Source organism: Myotis lucifugus, unplaced genomic scaffold (genome assembly GCF_000147115.1).
Source record: "Myotis lucifugus unplaced genomic scaffold, Myoluc2.0 scaffold_517, whole genome shotgun sequence".
In the NCBI taxonomy this organism is placed as follows: domain Eukaryota; kingdom Metazoa; phylum Chordata; class Mammalia; order Chiroptera; family Vespertilionidae; genus Myotis; species Myotis lucifugus.
In genome coordinates, this window is record NW_005871565.1 from 107,769 (window position 1) to 126,072 (window position 18,304).

General features: G+C 44.4%; 1 protein-coding gene across 2 annotated transcripts; it reads right to left on the reverse strand.

Moving 5' to 3' along the window:
- Positions 1 to 5,923: 5,923 nt before the first annotated feature.
- Positions 5,924 to 17,016, reverse strand: LOC102423644 (rab3 GTPase-activating protein catalytic subunit-like). Of its 2 annotated transcripts, none has more exons than XM_014446227.2 (6): positions 16,905 to 17,016; positions 15,156 to 15,383; positions 11,998 to 12,094; positions 11,800 to 11,903; positions 11,545 to 11,660; positions 5,924 to 6,662 (listed from the first exon to the last, which is right to left on the reverse strand). In XM_014446227.2, the coding sequence occupies exons 1-6, from the start codon at positions 16,959 to 16,961 to the stop codon at positions 6,629 to 6,631; spliced, it is 636 nt and encodes a 211-aa protein (XP_014301713.2). In that variant the 5' UTR covers positions 16,962 to 17,016; the 3' UTR covers positions 5,924 to 6,628. The 2 variants fall into 2 exon arrangements, with proteins under 2 accessions (XP_014301713.2, XP_023600879.1); XM_023745111.1 differs by having other exon boundaries at positions 11,998 to 12,136.
- Between the last annotated feature and the right edge of the window lie 1,288 nt (positions 17,017 to 18,304).

The following is an 18,304-nucleotide window of genomic DNA, read 5'->3' on the forward strand; positions in this document are numbered from 1 at the left end:
CTGGGTTCCGGTGACCACTGCCGGATGCTCCGGCAGGAAAGGGAAAGGCCGCCGCGGAGGGGACTGCGACACGGCTCAGGAGAGTCCTCAGAGAGAGTCGTGCGTGTGGGCGCCGGAGCGCCTCCACACCAAACTCATGCGGGGAGTTTGCTGCATCTGAGCTTCAGACAACCTCCCAGGGCAGAAGGCATAGAACTGGATGCTCCGTCAGAAACTCACAGGGGCTTATGCATCACGGCGCCTCAGCGTAGGCCACCCTCCCAGAGGTGACAGAGAAGGCCCCCAGCCGTGCCCACGCAAGGGCTCCTCCCCGATGCCCTCACCCCCAGAGGCAACGAGGAATTCAGGCGTCGTCCCCACCACAGGCACTGGCTGCCTGGGGAAGGCAGACATCCAAACAGAAAGATGCCCGTGTCCTCCTCCAAGAAACATGAGCAAGGACGGGCCCTGCTGCGGGCACCTCAGCCTCTGCGCCAGCCAGAGGGGCATTTCCGCAGGAAACATGGCCCCTCGTGTGTCACTCACAGGAGGGGAGAGGTCACACTGCAGGACAGGCGGGCAGCGCTCCTGGGGTCCGTGCTGGGGCTGAGCACATGCCACAAGTCCCGGGCCAGGGACTTCCCTCTCAGAGCAGCTGGCCGCTCAGGGCACCTGGGACCCATCCTGCCCTCACTGCCACCTCCATGTCCAGGCTTCCCCATGTCCTTCACTGCAGTGGTCACTGGCCCACAGCGGGCCGGCCCCCGGGCTTGCTCTCACTTCCTCCCCTGACCTTTCAGAGCTCCTGCACGTCCACTCAGCAGGTCTGAGCTCCCCCACCGCAGGCGAAGCTCTGGGACTGGCCGTGGCCCCTGCAGCAGCCTTGCTCCTCTCTGCGCTCGGGCTGCGGTCCAGGAGGGGCCTCCGAGTTAAGGCCCTCGGCTTGGCATGTGCGATGCCACTGCCTGAATCCCACCCCTGACCTTCACCTCACCAGTCTCCTCAGCCTGTAATCGTAACTTCCTCCATGGACGGGAAAGGGGTCAACAGAAAGCAGTTCATTTGCTGAGAGGGTAGATTTCTAAGTCGCCCTCCTCGCAGTCCTGTGACTGCGGCAGGGCAGCTGTCCTCACGTCGCAGCGGAGCCTGTGTCCAACAGCTAACCACTCACTCGTGTACAACTGGGCCGCTTGGGCCAGTTTATGCAAACCCTATGTATCCTGCACCGGGCACCGTGCTGGGCGCTTCTCAGATTGTTTCATTTTTGAACAGCCTGGTTGGTACTTTTTTTTTGGTCCCCATTTTGGCATTAGAAGAGGTTAGGTCCCAGCCCAGAGTCTTGAGGCTGGTTAGTAAGGCCACCAGCTCCATGGCCCACAGCAGCTGGGGGAGGGGGGGAGCGGGCTGGCTTTGTGAAGGATGTTTTTATGGTTAATGTGACCCCCAAGAAAGCTTTGTTGAGGTCCTAACCCCAGTCCCTCGGATGTAGCCTGTTGGGAAACAGGATCATTGCAGAAGTAATCCCTGCAGGTGAGGTCACCCTGCAGCAGGGTGGCTGCTGTCATGAGACAGATACACAGGGGAGACGGCCATGTGATGACGGGCAGAAGTGCTGCAGCTGCAAGGCAAGGAATGCCAAGGCTGCCTGCAACCACCAGCAGCTAGCACAAGGCAAGGATGGGTCCTCCCCTACAGGTTTCAGAGGGAGCATGGCCCTGCCAGCACCTTGCTTCCAGACTGTAGCCTCTGTAACCCCCGCTGGTGATACTTGTTACAGCAGCCACAGGAAACTAACACAGTGGCTTACACCTTTCATCACAGGCCTGAGTACTACGGTCAACTCTCCAGCTTTGACCCCAACTAGCAACTCGTGCAGCATGAGACGGCCCTTCCTGCACACATTCTGCCTCACAAGTCACTGGCCCACCTTATTCTGGGACCAAGATGATGACAAACATACAAACTTAAAACAAAAAACAAATATTCGATCAGGGTTTTTGGATGGAAAAAGAATCTAGTTTTTTTCAACCTGATAGGGAAGAAATGTCACCCCCTTCACGACATTCCCTTGGCTAGGAGGCAGCAGGAAGTGAGACTTTGAGCTGCACCAAGATCTCTGTCTACAGCTGCTGAGAACGCAAGAACTCGCCTGCTGCCCGGATGGGAGGCTGGCCTGGTGAGGGACAAGAGGAGCATTTCCCAGAGACTAAGCCGGAGCCACTACGCTCCTGCCCTCTCCCAGAAGGGGCCAGGTGGGGCCTTCTTTTCAGCCCCTTCCTCGGGTAAGCTTGGCCCAGGAAAGCTGCCTGCAGTAGGTGAGCCTGTTGCAGGGTGAGGGGCAGATTCCTGCGTGACTACCTGCCAGAGAGCATAAGTTGCCAGGTGAAAAATTGCTGGCGAAGAAGTCGTGCTGCTATGAACTAGCTTTATTTTGTATTTTGAGATTAGCCACGCCCCCTTTCTCAGGCTGATGCCCAGCCCATCTCAGCTAGAGAAATGCTGCCTTTCAGGAGCTAATATTCTGAAACATTCTGGTTTATGGTGCCCAATGCCAAATATGAGTTCAGAGATTCAAACACAACAGTTGGGCCTCATTTGCCATCAAGAGGCATCCATCCATCATCCATCCACCCACCCATAATCCATCCACCCACCCATAATCCATCCACCCACATATAATCCATCCATCATCCATCCTTTCATCATCCATCCACCCATCATCCATCCATCCATACATCATCCCTCCAGAATTTGTTGAGTGTCAAGCCCTCTCCATTAGCTTGCTTGCCCAGAAGGAAGGAGCTGGCAGCAACAGTCGGCAGGGACTAGGATTATCATTGGCTTGAAAATAACTAGACAGTGACTTTGTGCTCCTGCCCCCCAGTTCCTGGCAAGAAACAGCAGCGACCACACCTGTTCTGGCTTGGGCAGAAGCGTGATGGGCACTCAGGTCAGGGGACAAATTCCCTCAGGCGCTCCTGTTCCTTCCCAGTGTGAACTGCATGACCTCTGGGACTGCATTTGCTACTCTGCACACACAGGTATGCAACGGCCAATTCTTAGTCCTCTTCTTACCTGGCACCTTAATGGCATTTGACACAGTTGATCAACCCCACCTCCTTCAACTATTTTTCATTCTTGGCTCCTAGAACATATTTCTATCTTTTCCTACTACCTAGGTGGTTCCTCTGGCAACCTTTCTCCTCCTGCTTCCACCCCTGCCTCTGCAGTGCATCCTCCACAGCAGCCAGAGGGAGGACTCTCATGTCTGATCACGAGTCCATCCACGATTCTCCACTGGCTTCCCCTTCAGTCAGGTGGACAGAATCCTAGTGCTTTGTGTAATTTGGTCCCTTCCCTCCCTGCACGCTCTTCCCTTCGTGAACTCTAACCACACTGGCTCTTTCTCTGTGCCTCCAACAAACCCAGCTGATCCCCCTCGGCTTGACTCACTAGCCCCGCCTAGAATCATCTGCCAGACACTCTTGAGGCGCCACCCTTCACTCCTTGCAGGTCTCTGCTCAAATGTCACCACTCAGGCCTTCCCTGTCCCCCGTCCACAAAGCCCTTCCCCCTCCCCCCGGTGTCCTTTCCTGTCATGTCCATGACGGTCTTTCATCTTCCCTGCTCACTGCTGAATTCTTGTTGCCCAGAACAGTGCCTGGCACAGAGATGGCACTCAATAAACACTTGCTGAATGGAAAATAAATATAAATGCTTACTGGACTTTACAAAATCCCAACCTGCAGAGAAATCCGAATTATCCTGGTGGTATAGGAACACACAGGCGTGGGAGGGCCTGCGTGAGGACGTCACGTGGGTGCCGTGCACATTTGTCAGGCTCTGCAGCACAGTACAAAGCACAAAAGAGGAAAAAACACCGACCATATCATTGCTACTTTCCAATTTAGTGCAAGAACTAGGAGTGCACACTTTCCCAGACTCCCCAATCTGTTTGTCCTGCTAAATTACCATCTGACCCCGCACACCCTTGCTTAAAACTCCTCAGCGACTCACCCTGCCCCGAGGATAAGGCCCGCAATCCTCGCGGAGGTCACACACAACACCCTGATCTCACCTATTCCCCGTACCATCTTCATCTCTTGCCTCTTCACACACTGGGTGCCACATTCCGCACAAGTGGAAATGCTGGCTCTTCTCTCAAGACACAGTTTCTTTTGCTTCTGAGTTTTGGTTCATTCCATTTCCTCACCTAAAACACTTCCTATCCCCTCCTGCATCAGGAACTTCTGCATCACAAACCTCCCCAATGTCCTTCAGTGGGCCCTTCACATGTCTCAGGTTCCTGCAGGAGGAGAAGGCAGCCCAGTGTGCAAGTACTTTCAACTCTTGGCCCCTGTCGCGCTTGCTAACAGTCACTGATGAAAGAAAGACAGGGCTAAGTCCAGACTGAAGGGGTGGAAAAACAAATTCCACGTGATGGGAGCAGTGGTAAAATCCCAATAAATTAGGGCAAACACGTGAGGATGGGGAATTACTGTAGTTCTTTCCCCCTCTTTGTCAGCTCCTACTCACCTTCTGCTCTCAATCTAGACAGATTCTCCTAATCCCTAGCGTGAGTGAGCAACCTCTCCCACAAGACCTCACCTGCATCACTGTTATTGCCTGTATTACTCTCCATGCCAATGAGTGAATGAATACAGTGATATGGTACATGCTGGACCTCCCATGCATAGCTGGTGGGCTGTGCTCTCCACTTTATGGCAGTGTGGTATCAGCCTTCCCTAGTGACACGAAGGTCTCTGAAAGGAGCAGGGAGTTCTGGTTTCTGTTTTGTTTTCAATGCCTAGTATAGTACCTGGTTTTTATTTTATTTTATTTTATTTTATTTTATTTTATTTTATTTATTTATTTATTTTTTTAAAAAATATATTTTATTGATTTTCTACAGAGAGGAAGGGAGAGAGATAGACAGTTAGAAACATCGATGAGAGAGGAACATCGATCAGCTGCCTCCTGCACATCTCCATCTGGGGATGTGCCCGCAACCCAGGTACATGCCCTTGACCGGAATCGAACCTGGGACCTTTCAGTCCGCAAGCCGACGCTCTATCCACTGAGCCAAACCGGTTTCGGCAGTACCTGGTTTTTATTTCTTAAAAATACCTGTGAAATAAACACTTAACTATAATAAAAGTAAAATGGGGTAAGTTCCATTTTAAAAAAGACAAGAATATTCTTGAGATTCCTGCAAGAAATATGTGCACACATACTTTTTTTTTTTTTTTTTACAAAAATAATATAACAGGTTTACACAGATCTATTAAGTCTTTAAAGTTTCACAGCAAGGCCTATGCTTCATTATAAGCATTTTTTACTTTGGATTAAAGTGGGAACTCTAGGCCTAAAAATAGATTTTAAATTACTGAACAAAGGCCCTATAGCAACACAGACATAATAAGTATTGATCATCAGACAACTAGAAGTATTCTGTGGTTGTCCTTATGCTAGTCCTACTCCACATCCCCATCAATTATTTTCATTTTAACTAAAATACAAAAGTAAAATAGTTCACTGAAATAATCTTCTATTCATTACAATAGCATATACACCAAATTATACTAACTGCATGATAATCTCTATGTACCAAGACTGTATTTTTGTTATACTTCATTAGAGATGGTATCCAACTATCAACCACACAAAAGGAATGCATACTGAACTACAAGGGAAGGAGAGAACAATAATTTTCAGGCTATCTTTTTACATGGCACCCAAAACAAAACAAGTAAGAGAAGCCTTACAAGATACTAGTAGGTATCAAACTAATTTGCAGTGACATTTAATATAGTCTTATCAGAAGGAATACATTTAGGTCATATATGGAAAAACACATATCTATGTGAAACTCTAGGATTTCTCCTAGAATATTAAAAATGCTCATCGAAAGTTAATTAGCATAATAAAAATGGTGACCAGGTGATTGAATAAACAGAATGCCATTTAATATATTAAAAACACAGATTCTGGGAATAGATTCTACCTCCCAAACACCCAGAAATCTGAGTTAACAGATTCTCTACTTTGCATACTTGATACTAATAAAAATAAGAAGTGTTTGCACAGACTATAAATGCAAGGCAACAGCCTAAGGGACAGTCACAGAAAGAATAAATGAACACAATCTTGAACACAACAGAGTGAGTACAGAGAGCTCCTGCATTTTTTGGTCCCCAACCCCACCCCAAGGGCCATCTCTTTGGGGAAGAAATCTTTCAATAGTTCAAGCCCACGACCTCGGACCCCACAAGCTACTACCCTTCCCAAGCTTGGCACCAGAAAGTCTTTCAGATGCCAGTACGACGCTTGATCATTCAACTGGACAGGCCCTCTTCATGCCTCCCAGGTTCCGACCAGCACAACCTCCTTCCCACAGAAGGGGTCAGCACTGGCTTTGAAGTCACAATGGGGTGGCCCAGGAAGAACTAGAAGAAGGAGGTATCTGATGAAAAAGCACCTGCCAGTCGGAAATCCTCTTTGGTGAGAACACTGTACATGCGCTGAGGCAGAGCTCGGGAGTAGGGGGCGGGGCGGGGCACGGTGGTGCGCAGAATGAGTTCCCGGCCAGCAGGGGGTGGGAAGTCTGACACCAAGTTCTGCCTTCTCTCCTCTGCAGAGCCCATTCTCTTCAGTTCCTCCTCAGGTGGAGCCATGGCTGCAGCCTTGAATAGAATCAAATGCTAAATTCAAGATCAAGTTGGTGCTAAAATTACATCACTATGAAGGACAGATGAATAAACATGATAAATACAGAAAAATGTTCTACATTATTCAGTAATGTTGTCAATTATGTTATGACTACTCGAGAACACAACACAGAAAATACAAGAGGTTTGAAACACGACATGAGCAGTCAGAGATCACAAATAAATTGGGGAGAGAGACAGAAGGGATAATGACTACCGGGCAATCTGCTTCGAAAAGTGGGGGCCATATTCACACATCTGAGGAAGAGGGAAAATGTGCTGGTTTCTGTGTTTCTTCTAGCAAAGACCCAAGAGAGTCTGATGTCCTCAGTCAAGCAATGGAGTTGGTTCTCACAGAGGCTAGAAAGGTGATCTCACGAAGTTAGAGGGAGGGGAAGGAACAAGAAACTATGAGGGACAAGGCTGTTTGTTACCTCATCAGAAGATTCAGTCAGCTTGAGAAAGAGTGAGAAAAGAATCAGTGATGAAAGGGAAACAAAAACAAGCAAGATGGTTTTAAAAAGAGACAAGGAATTTCAAGATTATTTCAGACAGCATGCACTATATTAAGGAACATGATTCTATCAAAAGAATTATCAAGACAAACATACAACACACCTAGTTATCAAACTGAGCAGACATACCCACTACTCATGCATCTGATGGCTCAACAGGTGATATACAGAATGTCATTTAATGGGAAAATTATTTAACAAAAATCTACCACTTTCAAAAAAGTAAGTTTTTATTGATTTTTTTTAAGAGAGAGAGGAAGGGAGAGGGATAGAGAGATGGAAACATCAATGAGCGAAATATCATCTATCGGCTGCCTCCTGCACACCCCCTCCTGGGTGAGGATCAAGCCCATAACCTGAGCCTGTGCCCTGACTAGGAATCGAACCAGTGACCTCTTCATTCATGGGTCCATGCTCAACCACTGAGCCATACTGGCCAGGAAAAGAATCTATGAGTTTTACTGAAAAATTAAGATGCTAAAAAAATGTGTTCATGTCTTGAAAAATAGATAATCCAATAGATTTAAGGAAAGGTCTCAGAGTTATTCAATTTAGCAAGAATGAAGCAAAATCAAATCAGTGCTTTATTTGCTGAATCCATTTACGTATATACCACTGAAACATATAATCATGAAGTTAATTAAAATGTATGGTTTTTTTTTCCCTCTAGCCGGTTTGGCTCAGTGGATAGAGTGTTGGCCTGTGGACTCAAGGGTCCCGAGTTTGATTCCGATCAAGGGCATGTACCTCGGTTGCAGGCTCCGCCCCAGCTCAGGCCCTGGTCAGGGCTTGTGCAGGAGGCAACCAATCGATGTGCTTCTCTCACATTGATATTTCTCTCTGTCTTTCCCTAAAAAAAAAAAAAAAAAAGAAACCCATGGAAAAATATCCTCAGGTGAGGATTAACAAAAACAACAACAACAACAAAAATGTATGATTTTTTTTTTTTTTGGTTAATTCTCACCAATGGATATTTTTTCCATTGATTTTTAGAGAGAGTGCAAGGGGGGGGGGGAGGAGAGAGAGAAAAGCATCGATGTGAGGGAGACACACTGATTGGTTGCCTCCTGCACCTGCCTGGACAGGGGCCAGGGAGTGAACCTGAAACCCAGGTACATGCCCTCAATCAGGAATCGAATCCACGACCCCTTGGTGCTCAGGCAAACACTCTAACTGCTGGGCTAGACTGGCCAGGGCTAAAATGTATGAATATATAAAATTACTGTGTGCCTATATTAGTAAACTGATATACAATGTCAGTTATGAAAAAAAAAAAGTTACATGAATAAACTTGAATGGTTTTCATTAACCAGGCATTTAAGGACTGAGTTTAGAAATGTACCAACCAAGTGCTTGTTTTATGGATTAGTCTGCCAATTCCCTGAAACATTCACCACAAGGTATGGAAGTTTGAAATCTTTTACAATTACATAATGTGGGATGAATGAACAATTTCAGATTGGCTATATGATGAGGCCCTGAAAAGATGATACACTCTTATAGTTATTGATGTAAAAACATAATTATATTGTGTAGACAACAAGAATAATAAATTATATAATACTAGAGGCCCAGTGCATGAATTCGTGCACAGGTGGGGTCTGGCTGGCTGGGAAGAGGGGATGTGGGAGGTTGGTCAGCTGGGCCCGCCCCCTGGTTGAACTCCTAGTCGAAGGGAAAATTTGCATATTAGCCTTTATTATATAGGACTAGAGGCCAGGTGCACGAATTCATGTGGAGTGGAACTTTGTAACAGGATATATTGATATTTGAATTAAAATCGACTCAAATGACAATTCTTACTACCTTTGAAGTGTGTTCATAAAATCTGTGAACAGCCCATCTCTGTCAAAGTGTAAGAAGAAATATTCAGTAAAAGTTGATAACAAAAACCAAGTTTCATTTATAGAACAAAGCAATGATTCATGTTTCTTGTTTTTATTCTTTTAAAAATATTAATATTTTTAATCCTTACTCAAGGATATGTTTGTTTTTTAATTGATTTGAGAGAGTGAGAGGAAGGGGAAGAGGGAAAGAAACATGGAGCAGTTGCCTCCTGTCCATGCCCCAACAGAGGATTGAACCCACAACCTAGGTATGTGCCCTGACCAGTAATCGAACCACAACCTTTTGGTGCACAGGGTGATGCTCCAATTAACCAAGCCACTAAGTGCATGTGTGCATGCATGTACAAAATGCATGTTTTGCTGGGCAGTGTCATGACTATAAACAGGTTTTGCTGGGCAGTGTCATGACTATAAACAGTGCCATTTTGTGCTGCAAATACTGTACTATACTGCCAAGTCCATCTCAGATCTCTAGAGTAGAGCTAAGAGAGTCGAAGGCAGAACCGCCAGGCATGCACTGCCTGCTCACTGACTTCTTCTCATTTAAAAGAAAGGCATTTTCCATTATGCTAAATTAATATTTGACAAAGGAGGCAAGAGTATACAATGGAGTCAGGACAGTCTCTTCAATAAATGATGTTGGGAAAACTGGACAGATACATGCCAAAAAATGAAACTAGATCACCAACTTACACAAGAATAAACTCAAAATGGATAAAAGACTTAAATGTAAGTCGAAGAAACCCTAGGCAGCAAAATCTCAGACATCTCTCGTAGTAATATGTTTATGGCTGTATCTCCTGAGCAAAGGAAACTAAGGAAGAAATAAACAAATGAGACTACATCTAATAAAAAGCTTCTGCACAGCAAAAGAAACCATCAACAAAATGAAAAGGGAGCCTATTGTATCGGAGAACATATTTGGCAAAGATACATCTGACAAAGGGTTAATATCCAAAATATATAAGGAACTCATATGACTTAACAAAATGAAGACAAACAATCCAATCAAAAAATGGGCAAAGGACCTAAACAGACACCTCTTCAAAGTGGACATACAGATGGTCAAGAGGCATATGAAAAAATGCTCAAACTCACTGATCATCAGAGAGATGCAAATTAAAGTAACAATGAGGTATCACCTCACACCTGTCAGAATGGCTACTATCAACAAATTAACAAATGACAAGCTGGTGAGGATGTGGAGAAAAGGAAACCCTACCACACTGCTGGTGGGATTACAGACTGGTGCAGTCATTATGGAAAACAGTATGGAGTTTCCTCAAAAAATTAAATATGGAACTACCATTTGACCTAGTGATCCCACTTCTAGGAATCTATCCTAAGAGACCCAAAACACCAATCAGAAAAAACATGCACCATGTTCAAAACAGTACAAGTGCCCATCAGTAGATGAGTGGATAAAAAAACTGTGGTACATTTACACTGTGGAATACTATAACTGTGGTACATTTACACTGTGGAATACTATAAAAAAAAAAAGAAAAAAAAAGAAAAGGATCTTTTACCCTTTAAGACAGCATGGAGGGACCTGGAGAGTATTATGTTAAGTGAAATAAGCAGTCAGAGGAAGACAAGTATCACATAATCTCACTCATATGTGGAATCTAATTAACAAAATAAACTGATGAACAGAGTGGATCCAGAAAAGGAAAAAAAAGGCATTTTCAAGAACAAAGAAAGCTGGGAGAAAATTTCACTCAACAAAAGATATAAAATTCAAACAAAATCTTGTGAGAAGCTAAAGCAAATGCCTTGTCATAGACTATTAATTTTCTAGCATCAATAATGCCATTCCTTGTGAAAAGGCTACTGACGATGTTAACATTATAACAAATTCAAGCTACTGAAGTAGCTAATTTGGAAACACTTTATCACACATTAAAGCAACATGTCCTTTCAATGGGCACAAACAGACAGGGGCGCACACTGAAGGCTCCCTTGATAACGATGCTGCCAGGAGAAGACCGGCCCAGTCATTTGTCTCATCCTGGAGAGGCTACCAGTCACTCTCCAAACATATCTGCAAGGTGGACAGTAAATGCACCTTTGCTCTCACAGGTATTTTTAAAAAATTAAATGAATATTGAGCAGAATTATAGTTGCAGAATCCCTCAGACTGTGGTTAAGGAACAGTGAGAGCTGAAAGCAAAGCTCTGGGCACTGCTAGTGACAGCGTCAATAATGGCTTCTCCTCAGGTGCAGGCACCACGCCTCCGGGAGCAAACAAGGACTTTGCTGGGAAGAGAGACCTGGTAGACTTGGTTCTGCAAGTGGGAGCAATGGAAACACCTAGAAAGTACTCAGAAATACGGCAGAGGTCAAATCCTATGATAATTATTTCTCTGAATCTGGCTAATGCTGGCAAATAATAGGAGAGTATCACAAAGAATCTCAATATTTCATTAAAATATTCTAAAGCAGTGGTGTATTTTCCTACTGCAGACAAAAATGAGCGTGTCAAATAGCAATTACCTTTCGAGATCTTCCTTTTCCTCCTCTTGTTCACATTTCTCAGTTCCAAACTTGGCTTTCAGTGAGCGGGCTCTAGCAATTAGGGCTTCCACATTAGTAATTTGATGGATGATTTCCTAACAGTAGAAAAGAGAAAGTCGTAACACTGAAAAACAGCAAAGAAAGGCAAAGCCTTTTAAAATGTTTCTTGAAAGTAAGTACTGCCCACTGGGAAGAGACAGTACTTGTCGAGATGCTGACAGTCACCCAACTTACTTCTAGTTTCTTGTCTTCCGGGTTGGGAAAGTGCAGGACTTTGCTGGAATGGGATATTATCTGCTTGATAATCTTCTTAACGGAAGAAATGTTTTCCAGACTTTCTATGAGAAAGATCAAAACCATCATTAAATAAGTTAGACAAAATACACTTTCATTTTAGAAATGAACTAATTACTATTCAAGTAAGACATTTACCTTCTTCCTTTACCTTGAGGACGGCTGCATGAATTACACAAGGTAGCAGGTGCCGAGCGAGGTCTGCAGGTTTCTGCATTGCCAGATAGTGCAGCACCTGGAGGAGGCACAGACTCAGATCAATGATCAATGCAGCTGCCTACGAATAAAGCAGCCATTTACGAAACAAAAAAATCCTCTGGACCAGTGATTTTCAACTTTTTTCATCTCATGGCACACATAAACTCTTTACTAGAATTCTGCAGCACACCAAAAAATATAGTTTTTGACAATCTGACAAAAAAAATAGGTATAATTTTGATTCATTCAGACCAGACGGCTATTGTGTTAGCTGCTACCATTTTTTTATTTGACAATCTAAGGGAAAAGAGATCAGTGTCCCTGACCAAATGGTCAGGTGTTGCACGCTTTAAAAATTATTGCGGCACACCGGCTGCTTTGGACCACTGAACTCACATCTATAACAAAAGTAGAGAAGAGCTCTTTTCTCTTAGTATCTACCCCTACATTCCAGAAAAATAGCTACTACTTCCAAAGATAAGAATAATGTTACTGAAGACAACTGCATACTTCTGTCTTCAATAAGGGTTAATATTCTCATATCCCCCATCCCCACTTCCATATGTAATGCATACAAATTAATAAAAACTACCCGTAAATCATACCACCTAGGGATAGAATTTTTAATGGTGGAACATTTTCATTCCAGAATTTTTCAAAATATCAAGTACACATAACATTAAATGAACTAATATTAAGTGTCTAAAATACTGTTTGTGACCTATTTTTCTCACTTATTATTTCTAAACATTTCTAGTGACCCTCCATTGATTTTTTGGGTTTGGTTTTTTTATTGTCTTTTTTTTTCTAAAGTGGAAATTGTTTTACTTTTCTGATTTAAAAAATACAGCATTCTTATCATGCAGATTGACTCTTCTTTCTGTGGGGGTAGAGGGCCCGGGTGACATTACCTCACTGGTGCTTGGCCAGAATTCCATACTGGCTGATTAAGATTATGTCTTTGGGAGAGGTTAAAACTGCAACAGATAAGGTATTAACCAGGTTTGATGTCACTGGCTTTTATGTAGCACAAGTGATGCCATTTTCTTCCTTTTTTAAAATTTTCTTGGATTGCAGTTTTAAACATTAGTTCTGTTTTAGTGTTTTGATTTTGAATCCTCACCGGAGGATATGTTTTTATTGGGTCTTTTTTTTTTTGGAGAGAGGGGAAAGGAGAGAGAGAGAGAGAGAGAGAGAGAGAGAGAGAGAGGAAGGGAGGGAGAGGAAGAAAGAGAAGAGGCAGAGGGAGCGACATTGATTGGTATGTGCTGGACCAGAAATCAAATCCACAACCTTTTGGTGTGCGGGATGATGTTCCAACCAACTGTGCCACCTAACAGGGCTAGTGTTTTGATTTTTCTTCAAGGACTCTGATAAAATGAGTATTATTCCTACTTTTCCTATTTTCCATTTCTACTACTTTCTCTCCAACCCACTTTAGTCCTTTTGCCACTTTTTCTTGACGCCTTTTATTATATTTCAATATGAATCTACTCTCTCTTGGGCCCCTTGTCATTTAGTCTTTATTTTTGATATGGTATCTTTTTCTTCTATTTCTATATTGAGTTAAACCAGCTGTGGTTTCACTACTTTGCAGAGTTTTGGGGTCCATTTTTTCTCTTGGTTTTAGTATTTCTGATTAAAAGTGATTTTTCATATCCCCCATGCTTGTTTAAAGATATCTGATTCAGTATGTATGGTGTGTTGTTAACAATTTTCTGCTTCATGGTCAATTTTCTGGGAAATGTTTTCATTGGCTAACTGACCCACCTGCATTTTGTTTTTTTATACTTTTGTATGGATGTGGTCTGCTCTTTAGTATACCTACTCATACCACAATTTGAAAGTGCCCCTTTTCTGCAGTTTCTTTAAAGGCCAGCAGAAGATGAGGGAGGTTGATGTTATTTTTTTGGTTTTTTTCTTTTATTATTTTATTGATTTGGGAGAGGAAGGATGAGGGAGAGAGGGATAGAAACATCATTGATGAAAGAGAATCACGCCCCTTACAGGGCATTGAGCCCGCAACCCAGGCATGTGCCCTAACCGGGAATCAAACTGTGACCTCCTAGTTCACAGATCGACACTCTACCAAGCCACACTGGCCAGGCAGTTGATAAGCCTTGTTTGTCTTTCACTTCTGCATGATCCTTAGTTTCCCTCTCATTTCCTTCTTTCCCATCATTTCTTTATCTCTAAGGGGTATCAACCCTTCTCTATATATCTGGTTTCCCAAGACAGTATCTCTGAGTGTTCACTTCTCATCCAGCTTACTTTAAGCCTCTCCCTGTAGCCATGCTGTGAACTATCAAGCTCTACCTGTACCAAGTACTTTGGCCCCCAGTGGTAAGCTCTCTCTTTCTGGGGTGACTCTGTGCTCCGTCTGTATCCCTCAGCTCTTCTTAAAAGTCCCTGTCCACACTCTCCTGCAGCAATAGGAACTCCATTGGAATTTGGCTTGTTTCTCTACTTATAGTTTTAATTTGAGGGTCACTGTAATCTCTGTCTCCTAGTAATGCTTAAGGCATGGATTTATTTATTACTTATTAAGTGCATGGGATTATTTGGGAGGCCAGTGGATGGTGGGTAGGAGGGTATGTGGGGCAATTTGATATCAGGCAGCTACCATTATTCATTAGAATTCCAAATATTTTTTAGTAATTGAAGAGCAGTTCACTAAATGATCATACCATAATTTATCGAACCAAGCTTATTTTTGGTAACTTTGGTTATATGCACTTTTCACTAAAAAACTTTGCTGAACATCATTCTTGTACATTGACCTTTACATATTTCTCATTATTTCCTTAATAAATTTCTTGGTGGTAGAATTGCTAGGTCAAAGGACATGACCATTTTTTTAAGGTTTTTGATATATGCTGTGAGATGAGACAGTCCAATGGTAAGCATTCTACATAAAATATGGATATCTTATTTTGGGGCCTAACTGCAACTAATTCTAAAATCTTAAGTGTAAATAGTAGACACATAAAAGGCGCATTAAATTTCAATGCTTTGCTTCTCATGTCTATGATAGTGAGTTTTTAAAATGCTAGAACAGTAACTACCACTTTAGTGTTAGATACCCAAACCTCAGTTACCTTTTCTGCTTCCCGCGTATCATCAAAGAGTCTCCTTTGCCTTCTGGCAGGAACTGGCTTAGCTGTTTCCCAGGCTTCCACCCACATGTTGCTTGGAATCTTCATTCGGGCACTCAGTTCTCCTTTCAGAATCGTGTTTCCCTTTTCATCAATCACTTCCTCTTCAATGTAATCCCGGGGTGAGTACCACCTCACAAAGTCTTCCAGACAGCAACCTGGATTAGCTGCCTAAATCAAGGCCAAAAATTCAGCAGAACCAAATATAAGTCAACAGTTACTGAAAACCTGTTTGCAAGATCATACTTTCTCTTTCACAAAAAGCCTACCTAATCTTTATAAAATCTAATATGTAACATGAGTTTTGGGTGTCACCTCGAAAACAGATCAAATGTTAAAATACCAAAAGCATTTTACTTTTGCTGTCTCTATTTTATAGAAAAAGAAAATACTTCCATTTGATGAATTTGGAAATAAAAATTTTATGTAAAGTTGCCGGAACCGGTTTGGCTCAGTGGATAGAGCGTCGGCCTGCGGACTGAAGGGTCCCGGGTTCGATTCCGGTCAAGGGCACGTGCATTGGTTGCGGGCACATCCCCAGTGGGAGATGTGCAGGAGGCAGCTGGTCGATGTTTCTCTCTCATCGATGTTTCTAACTTTCTATCCCTCTCCCTTCCTCTCTGTAAAAAATCAATAAAATATATTTTAAAAAAATATTTTTTATGTAAAGTGAAAATAATTCTCTTAAACAGATAAGTTACATAGTTTAAAATTATAGCATAACTACTCAAAACTTAGAAGAGTGTCAAATAAGTGCAGGTCATGTAAATTAAATAATACACAACATGAAAGAATAACAACCTAATAATGGGAAAATTCTGCTCTTTTTTCCCCTCAATAAATCAATACCGCAGTAAATATCAGCTAACCTCAAAAATGTTCTATTCAGCCATCAAATTCTTGTGCTTTATGTACAACATTACTCTCACATAAACTGCTTTTGTGCTGTTAAGGAATTGAAATTCAAACTATTATTGTTCAGGTTTCTCAAATCTAACTAATTAAATTTTTACTCAGTGGATAATTCTATAGAATTTACAAGGTTGTATTTCAAAATCCTTTAAGTAATTCCACATTCAAGCCTGGAATAAAAGTAGAGGCTTCCCAGTGTTAGTGCTAAGGCACAGAGTTCTCTTTTGCAAGTGTACAGTAATATATTAGCAGAGTACTAAGGATAGGTATATGTATTACCCCCTAATACTCAAAGGATACGTGTACACACATTAAACACGTACCTTTTGGTTATATTGTCTACCACAACATAATCTTCCTGTATGAGTACTATATTTAATTGCCTGAAATAGTAAGTCATGTAAACATCAACAAAGAAGTGCTAAGCGGAAGGTCATTTTCTTTCTTTTTGAATTAAATTAACCTCAGACCAAAATGCAAACAGACTTGAAGAGAATGGCTAGTCTTAAATGTGAAGAGCAAAACTGTTAATTCTTGCTTCTTGAGCTCACTGGCTACCAGCTTAACCATCCCTACCACTTTAGGAAATCCCTCTGAGGGGATAAGGAATCAGAGGAGGGTCCTTAACCCAGTCAACAACATAAACTTCTGAGGCAGGGGTGGGGAACCTTTTTTCTGCCAAGGGCCATTTGGATATTTATAACATCATTTGAGGGCCACATAAAATTATCAACTTAAAAATGAGCCTGCTATATTTGGTCAAACATTTCATTAACTCACCCCTAATGCCTTGGCAGGGCCTCGTAGCACTGACTCCATCACAGTCATCACAGCCATATCTTCTAGGCCACTGAGCAGGAGGCCGGAGGGCTCCTTGACCCCAAAGCACACGGGCCTGTGTGTCTCTGGCAGTAGCCAGGCCCACATGTGCCCATTTCCCCATCAAGAAAAAGAAGGAGCCAGGGGTACAGAGCCATACGTGTCTGAAAGCAGCCCTTACCCTATTTGGAGAGCAGCTCTGTGTGTGTGTGCGTGCGTTGAATGCACGTGCCCGTGTGTGCATGGGTGTGCATAGGTATGGGCGTGTGTGCGGAGAATGGACAAGAGGACCTGGGGGCCATGAGTCAGGTGAAGAGTGTCACAGGTGGCCTGGCGGGCAGGGCAGGCTGTTGTTCTGAGCGCAGGGTCAGGGCGTTGGTTCTTGTCCTGTCCTGATCCAATGGCATAGGTTGCAGCCACCGGAGAGCCAGAGCCATGCTGCCCCCTGGGTTCGAGGCCCGGAGTCCTGCCTGCAGGGCTGGGACATGGAGCCTCCGGGCAGGTTCGGACTTGGTGCTTGGCCTGTTCCTGGCCCAGGCCCAGCGGAGGCTGCCCTCGGGGTAGAGCGGGTGGACAAAGAGAGGACAGGTCCTGGGGACAGACCCTGACACTGCCCATCTGCATGCCTGCTCCTGGCACAGGAGGCGAAGCTGAAGGCCGGGGGCCCTGACAGGCTGCACTCACTGAGGAGTGACTCACGTGAAGGCGTGTAGGCCTTGGACAGGAGAGCTGGGCTCCTGTGGCCGGCGGAGGCTGCGGATCCTGAGGAAGGGGTGCAGTCCCAGGTGTGTCTTCAGAGCATGACTGCACCCTGCAGGCAGCCGGTGTTCAAGACTGAGACGCCTACAGGGGACAAAAGAAAGCGCCATCCTGGACGCTGAGCACCCAGCCTGCATCCAGAAAGCCAGCCAGACTGCGTGCCTCGGAGGGGCAGGCAGCTGGTGGCTGGTGAGTTTTCAGGGGTCCCCTCCCCACGCTCAGTCAGCACCCCCAGACTCACCTTTCGAAAGGGAAGAAGGGAGGGCCGTCCTCCCGGCTTCTGGCCTTCCAGTTTGTGGCCTTCCAGTCTCAAGCTGTCTTGTCCAGCTGGGCAGACAGAGGGGTTTACACGTGGGTCCCTCTTATTTCGTGCAGGTCTGGCCTTTCTTTCCCTGTGCCCACAGGTGGGAAGCGGGAGTAGCCCTGGTCCCCCGGGGTCTTGCCAGGGGGCAGGAAGAGAGTGGAAGCCCCCTCCACACAGCCCTCATCTCCCTACAGCTCCCCCCAACCCAACCCAGCGCTTCTTTCTGCCCCCCACCCCCGCTCCCCCCTCTTCCCCCCTCCCCTCGCTCCCCTTCCCCCCCTTGCTCCCCCTCCCCCAT

Excerpts from the sequence above, each read along its gene's own strand:
- LOC102423644 (XM_023745111.1), bottom strand. The coding sequence starts at position 16,961 with ATGGCTGTGATGACTGTGATGGAGTCAGTGCTACGAGGCCCTGCCAAG. Across the intron at positions 15,384-16,904 it reads GCCCTGCCAAGGCATTAGGG|GCAGCTAATCCAGGTTGCTG; the intron begins GTGAGTTAATGA and ends GCCTTGATTTAG. Across the intron at positions 11,904-11,997 it reads CCTCAAGGTAAAGGAAGAAG|AAAGTCTGGAAAACATTTCT; the intron begins GTAAATGTCTTA and ends TCTTTCTCATAG.